This window comes from Solea solea, chromosome 17 (assembly GCF_958295425.1).
Source record: "Solea solea chromosome 17, fSolSol10.1, whole genome shotgun sequence".
NCBI lineage: Eukaryota > Metazoa > Chordata > Actinopteri > Pleuronectiformes > Soleidae > Solea > Solea solea.
In genome coordinates, this window is record NC_081150.1 from 10,941,344 (window position 1) to 10,949,475 (window position 8,132).

Here is an 8,132-nt window from a genome sequence, read left to right on the forward strand (position 1 = left end):
CAAACATGCATTAAAGTTTTAAATATTTTATTTTTTTTTAACATATTTTTCCAGATACAGTTCTTGCATAACAAATACAGAGAGTTAATGGCAATATTAGATCTATAAATATCCATGATATAAGAGCTCTGGCATTCATCTTCTGACATGAGCATTATACAATTAATAAATTACAGAAAAAATAATAATTTTCCACATTTAGACGAGAGCTAGAGTCAGTGTTTGTATGTCCTACGGCATAAGAACAACTGAAATGTCTCTGAGTTTCATAGCAATATATTTCGATTTCAATTTTTTTTCTTAACAAAACTTCAGCCCAAGATTATCATGATGATAAAATAAATTATCAAAAATATTTGTTTTTCTTCTGTTCTGCTAAATTCTTTTCTTTTTAGTCTAAAGAGCACTTCATTTTCATCTTGCGCCAAAAACTACAAACTATTTTTGTGGTGCAAGAAAGGCAACAGAATAACGCTGATTATGGACATGGAAAAACATGTTGGAGCACAACAAAGAGATTTCAGTTCAGTTTAAATACGGTTGTATTCATCCCAAGCTGTGTATTTGTAAAACAAATGAGATCACAACTATTCATGGTTTGGTTTATTCTTAGCATCTGGGATGCTTCAAAAAACATCATTATATAGGTTTCACTTATATGATAGAAATGTACAACAGGATAGATTCTGTATTAAAAGTTCCAGTTAACACTTGCATGTGTTGACCACAGGAGAGTCCTGACAACAAATCCCATGAAAAGGTCAAAATCAAACCTGTTTACTTTCTGATTTCCTCCAGTTTGTGACTCTAAGTTCCAGACCCGCTGGTTCAAACTGAAGATGCAGATAAAACATACTCAAACTGGGACCAGTTTAGGATGGAAATTAATACTTTTTTTAATTAAGGCAGAAGGTGGAAGTGATTCAAACTTAACTTGATTTTAAAGAAGGTTTAGTCTATAAACATATTAAATATTTCAAATTAAGAATAAAAGCAAGTTTAATACATATATTTTTAATACTACTGGGGCTGCAATAATTCATTCATTATTAAGTTTCATTATTATTAGTGATTTAACCTTCTTAAATGATTTATTTGCTCTTATATGACAATAAAGTGGTTATCTTTGGTTTGTGGCTATAGCTGAGTGAAAACCTGCAGCCCTAAACAATACATTCCTCTTTCACGATGTAAAATTCAGTTACTGGACATTTTCAAGGATGCATGTATAAATTAAGAAGGATATAATAACATAAGGAAGAATGTTAAGTATCCTGTTTGTTTGCCATTTAACACTTTCTGTAACTGCAAAGAAAATTCTTTGTAAATACTCTCAACTCTAATCTCTAGAATACTAAACTAAATAGAGTGGTTGTTTTTTGTGTGCCTCATTCATGTACTTTTTTTGGACAACAGTGAAGCTACTTGTTTAAAGTAGGAAATACTCAAACTGAACTATGATCTGTTCATGGGATTTGTGAACTACTCCTTTAAATGTCAGAGAATGTATCTGCATGTAACTAAATGCTGTTTGCCTTCACCGTGCAGGGTGAACATGTCAGCAGTACAATGACAGTCTCAACACAAGCTCAGGCAAGGTTCAGCATCCCAAAGAGGAGAGGCACCACAACGACACAGCTAAAACCCACAACACTGTAGACAATGTAACGGTACGGCAACTCCACTTTCATGTGCTGCCTCGCCCGTCTCACATCGTCTGTGGGCAGCCCAAACAGTCGACATAAGAAGGGAATAGTCACTCCCTTCATTGCCATTCTCGTGACTAGGAGGACAGCGACGCCTAAGAGGAAGCGCAGCACGGAGCGGAGCACCAAGCCAGTGGTTATTGGTGGTAACGTTAGAGGGAGCGAAGACAGCGGGGGATCCACCAGCAGCCCCAGCTGATAGTTCACATGAGTAGCCAAAGCAGCTCCGGCTCCGGTCCCCAGAGCCTGAGCCGTATCACCGCGAGAGGTGCTCCAGGAATCCAGGGAGAAAGCCACCAGTCCGAGGCTCACGTGTGACAAGACAATCACGAGTGGAGCGTAGTGGCTCATCATGTAGAAGGTGTCGATCTTATCCAAGATTGGATGGAAGAAGGCGAGAATGAGAAGGCTGTACAGGAATCCAGTGACTACCTCCTGTAACACAGAAACAGCATGAAGAAGTTCATATAAACTAGGTATAAATGATTTGTAGAGCTAGGTGGTAAAATTTAAAACGGTATACAACGGTATTTATTTATGCATGAGAATGAGTGCATGCTCCAGGAGTAAATTGATAATTTCTGTACTAACAGTTATTTCATCAGCTAAGCCCTTGGTATATGAAAATTAATATCATAAAAAAAAAATATATATATATATATATATATATATATATATATAAAATATTGAATTGCAATGATATGACATAACTTTTTAAGTCGAACTTCACTATGCTATCGAATGAAAACAAATGAAGCATTGCCCCATGAGATACTGTCTACTAAACTCTAACACAAGAACATACAGATATGATCTTATAACCATATAAAAATAGAATGATACAATTTTAGCCTTTCCTGTTAGGCCACTGAATCTAATCTAACCTTATCTACTAGCGTTTATGTGTTTATTAGCTCTGTGTATGGCTAATTATCATTCATGTGATATGCTTCATTAAAAAATAACTCCTTCATTTGCACAATACTTTACCCCTGGATTTTTTTTTTTTTTTTTTAAAAAAGGTGCCGATTGACTTCTTCACCTCCTTTTAAGAGTCTTTGAGTTTAAAATTATACACCTGAAGAATTCACATGACTTAGTTATGCGTTTCTCAGAAATGTGAGAGAAACAAAATTCTCTCACAGACATCTGTCTACCCACAGACGTTTCATATACACACACAAGTGCTGGATAGGTTAAAACATGCTGCAGCTACACTTACACTTTCATAACCTGGAGAGGGATTACTTATTTGATATTGCTTTATTAAAATGCTTACCAGAATGGAATGCATCCCCATGTAGACTCTGCTCACACAGACCAGGACACTCCAGCTGAGAGCAACACAAAGGCCAAACAGGAACGAGTACTGTGGACGAAAAAAGAGAAAACACAGATATTAGAAAATAACTAGTTCATAAAAGCCTCATACAGAGATAATACAATCATAATTAATGTACTCTTGGAAGTATTAGAATTCAACAAAACCTTAAAAGTGCATAGTTCCTTCTGACTGATATTCTTTGAAGGAGTTCAGACAAAGGTCAGTGTCGAAACATGGTGTCTTTGAACACAACTTAGCAGTTTATGATCTGCATCTTATCTCGCGTAACCTTCAGTGACCGCATTCTGTTTCTTAATGTTTCAGTTCTTCAGGCTTCGAGGTTGTGACACTGCAGGGAACTTGATGACAGTGTGAAAGTTCAGGCTCCACAGACAGTTCACTTCTCTCCGTCCATACACTGCACAGCAACATTATTAAAAACAAAACCTCTGAGGTGCTCAGCTCTTCCTCCCTGATATTGGCCCCCTTGGTTTGTCTCTTTTAACCTCAGCTTGATTTAGTCATGCAATGCATAAGGGAAGGTGAACAGTGTCACAAGAAACAACAAGAGGAGAATGTCGCCTGAAAAGAGCTGACAGTTGTTGGCATATGAATATGTCAAATATGCAAATATGTCAGAATAAATCTAAATAAATAAATTCAAATGAAAATTTAGAGGATTAAAAATCTTACATGTACGTTAATAAATACAGTTACTACTATCAGTATCCACTGATTGATCTAATACAGGCAGGGCTGTGTGGTACCTCTAGATTGATTAGGCAGGAGGGAAAAGGGTAAAACATTTAGCTTGTTATCAATATTATATTAAACCCAATACAGGCTGTAAAGTCACTGTACAGCAACTCTTTCATATATACTGCAGGTCCTGATAATCCTCCTCCCCTCTTCTTACAACTAGCTGCCCATATTATAGCTGAACCAGTGTCACATGTTTTTAATCTTTCCAAAAATGTAATTCCTGATGTCTGGTAGACTGCATTTGTAGCCCCCTTACTAAAACGTGGTGATCCCACCATGCTGAATAATTACAGACCAATTTCCAAGCTTTGCATTTTAGCAAAGTTTTTTGAAAGGCTGGTGAATGATCAAATCAAGGACTACTTGAGTTCAAACAACATTCTATCTCACCAGTCCGGTTTTAGGAAACAGCTTAGTAGGAGGCTTTGGATGCCATGAATTACTGTGCTGCACTTCTGGTTTGTCCAAGGCATTTGTCACATGTTGATCATGAGATCTATATGAGATATGGGTCTGTCAGACCAAGCCTTCTCGACATTACTAAAGGTGTGCCACAGGGTTCAGTCTTAGGTCTCACTCTTTTCACTATCTGTGTCAGTGTTGTGGGCCAAAATACAAATGTATCTGTACATCTTCATGCAGAAGATACTATCGTCTATTGTTGTGCATGCACTCTTGAAAATGAGACCCCGTGTCTCAATGGGGAAACCTGTATAAATAAAGGTTAAATAATGTGTCTGACATTTCCTCAGCAATTTACCAACACAAACATTTTTCATTGAGTCACAGGTTAGTGATGCAGGCAGCCGGTTGCTTATCTGTGGAGTTGATCTATTTTCTACACGGGTGGTAGAGAATTCAGCTCTTCCATGGGTCACAACACATATCAACAGGTAAACATGTTTTGTTTTGTTTTTGAACTTTGACCTGGATAAAAACTCTTCTGTCTCTCTGTCCTTCAGAAGTACAATAACCATCCTTACCACGTTTACTTCCACTCAAACCTGAAAAAACATGAAAACTGGAGGGACTAATGTATTTCTCTTCCTCAAACATTCATTTAAAAAAAACAAACAAAAAAAAACATTCTTTAGCATTTACTCTTTCCTGCTTATGGTTAAACAATACTGTAAGTATTAACAGCCTCTTAATGAACAAAGCAATGTTTCTGTTCCTCACTTGTTCTTTCCTGGCACACCCTGCATCCTGCTTTAATGGGAGTTTGCTTTAAACTTCTCTAAGCACCAGCTGCAGACATAAACTGCATCTTATATGTATCCATTTAATATCTTCTTACTACATTTAGCCTCAGCTTGTGTGTGTCGTACAAGACTTGTGCAAAATGGAAAAAACAGGTCAGGGAAGTTTAAATCATTTGGCCTAACTGAAAACAAACAGACAAGTGAATCATATTAAAACGTAGATAAGAAGACAAACATTTGCATTACATTGTGAATATAAATGTAACAGACTATTACTCTGTAATAACCCATTTTCTTTTTCCACTGTGTGTATTTCCTGACACAACAAACTCAAGTGAACCCCACACGTCCTCTAACTCCCACTTCCTGAAACACCAGACATTTTATGCATGTTTGTTTTCTACTTTAAACTGACAATAATCAACTACTATGTATGTATTGTATGTATTGTGAGGCAAGGATACTTCATCTGGGAACTAATATCTTGATCGACTAATTATCAGAAAACACCCAAAGATATTGAACTAACCAACAGTACAATTAACATTTTGATATTAACAAATATCAGGCTAATCAAGTCACTACTAACAGATTACTATGTCGTAATGAGTAAGAATTATTTGCTCAAATGAAACATGAAAGATCCAGAGCATGAGAGCTAGTACTAGCAATGCAGAATCCAGAGCTGCTGAGCTTAGAGTTGTATTCAATGAACTTTGTAAAATCATGTTTCAGAGTGTCATTATTCCACTGTGGTCTATGTCAGGGGGTCTGCAACCTGTGGCTCTAGAGCCGCATGTGGCTCTTCAGCCCCTCTGCAGTGGCTCCCTGTAATTTAGCTTTTTTAAAATTTCATTTAAAAAGTGGACACCTCATATTTTAGACCTTCTTTCTCTTTTCCTTTTCTTCTTTTATACCTATACTGTATATATCTATATATACACAACGTATTGTGTGATAGCATCTTCATTTTTTGTGTCAATAGTTTTTGTGGCACTAGATTAATTATATCTGGGTGAAAGGTCAAAAATGTCTCTCCTGGTTCTCCAGGTTGCAGACCCCTGGTCTACGTGGACACCATCACCTGCATCCAAACATGAGAAGAACTGAGTAGAAATTAGACGAGTTCTCACCTGCCACCGTCCATAGGTCAGCATGAAGAGACAGAAAGGTATGGCTGTCCCGGTCATGGCGTGTGTGGAGGGCATGCTGTACTCTGAGTTGTAGAAGACCTCCACCTTGACCACAGGGGGGGACGCCGGCCGGGACCAGCGGACCATGTCCTTGGTGGACTGTCCCACGAACAGATTCCAGGCCCAGACCACGATGAGCCTCCTGCTGACGAGGGCGTCGATGTTCCAGAAGACGAAGGGGAAGAAGACGATGAAGAACATCTCGTTGCCCAACTCGGTCCCAAACGTGAACAGGTAGAAGAGGAACTTGTTGTGGATGAGGAATTCCTGACCCACATCTCCGGTTAGGGAGTTCCTCCGGAGGGGTTTGGATCTGGCGGCGTCTGGGTCGACGACCGCTGCCGCTGATGGAGCGTCAGGGTCGGCATCACTCAGCGTCCCGTTAACCTGCGATGCAGCTGCGGCATCTCCAGCTCTTCCATTACCGACACTGACGTCCGAGCTGCGGATCCTCTGCTTCAGCCCCGGGCAGTCCTGGTCCGTGTGTCCCGCCTTCGGCTTCTGCGACTTGTCCGTAAAAGTCCCTTTAACGCCGCACAAACGCTGAAACCTCGCTACATGACACGGCTCCTGGAGATAATTGCACACGTTTACAAACGTCTTCACTAAGCCGTCGTTCGCCATGACTTTAAAACAGCGGTTAGTTTAAAATATAAAACGATGCTGTCTAAAGATGGAGTTCATGTTCGTCGCTGGAAATTAGAAGAGGGGGAAGCGCAGCTCAGCGGCTTTGATGTCTTTCGCTTTACCGGGATATCAACACCGCAGTTACACGAGTCTCCACCTCCAGCTGCCGGTGAATGCTCTCAAAAATCACACGCTGTACGCGACGTTGTGGACGGCAAGCATCCAAAGTCCATAAAAGTTAACCATTACTTTACAGTTAGTCCACAGATAATAAATAATACTCTTCACCACAATCGCTGCCTCAGCCAGGCCTGACTCTTCTTCTACTGTTGGGCGAACTTAACAGTGCAGTACCCCCACCTACAGGACCGGAGTGTAAATGTACCGAAAATGACACATTTTATTTTATTAATTTGTTTATTTATTTGGTCCTTTCATGAAAGCACAATAATACAATATTATATTATTATTACAATTATTTTTATTTGTATTATTATTATTACACAGTCTTGAATAAAGTACCTAAAATGAATAATTGAGTAAAAGTACAAATGTCTTACCAGAAAATGACTTTGTTAGAAGTTGAAGTCACTTTTTTATAATATTACTTACGCAAACATTTTAAAGTATATGACATTTACTGTACTTAAGTATCAAAAGTAATTTTATGATATAAAATGTACTTAAGTTTTAGAAGTAAACGTATTAAAAAAGAGTGAGGAGTTAGGATTGAGCCATAGCGCAGTGGTAGGGCGAGTTGTCAACTGGAAGGCTGTGGTTTGAATTCCTGGCCCTGATGTTCTATATGTGTCTTTGAGCAAGACACTTAACCCCATGTTGAAGCGTGTGAATGGGTATGAAAGATGTAAAATATAACATTATTTTATTTAAAATCCTTTTTTTTTGCACTAAATGCATTGTATACAAATTCTATTAGTGCACGCAGCAATAGTTTTAGTAGCTTTTATAGCTTTTTTAATAGCATTAATTAAGTTTAAATTGAATTCCCTTAACTTTGTTTGTGATTAACGTGATTAAGTAGGAGCCATGATACACCGTCATCATCATCATCATCATCATCATCCACAAACTGATTCCAGTAAGAAATCACCCATGGTGTAGAATAACATAATGATATCCTACTCTCTTCTTGTTATTGTGTGACTCATCCTGGTATAACTAAATTATGACAAATTTGAAACAGCATTAATTAAAATTTAATAATAATAATAGAAATAATAATAATAATAATAATAATACATTTTAAAACAATACGACAACATATATCCCATAAATGAATGAATGAAAATTATGAACT

General features: G+C 38.0%; 1 protein-coding gene across 1 annotated transcript; it reads right to left on the bottom strand.

Annotated features, from left to right (window-relative positions):
- Positions 1 to 10: 10 nt before the first annotated feature.
- Positions 11 to 7,145, bottom strand: LOC131444107 (sphingosine-1-phosphate phosphatase 1-like). Its single transcript, XM_058614254.1, has 3 exons — positions 6,128 to 7,145; positions 2,986 to 3,075; positions 11 to 2,141 (listed from the first exon to the last, which is right to left on the bottom strand). Exons 1-3 carry the CDS (start codon positions 6,809 to 6,811, stop codon positions 1,590 to 1,592), a joined length of 1,326 nt encoding a protein of 441 aa, XP_058470237.1. The 5' UTR covers positions 6,812 to 7,145; the 3' UTR covers positions 11 to 1,589.
- Positions 7,146 to 8,132: the final 987 nt, after the last annotated feature.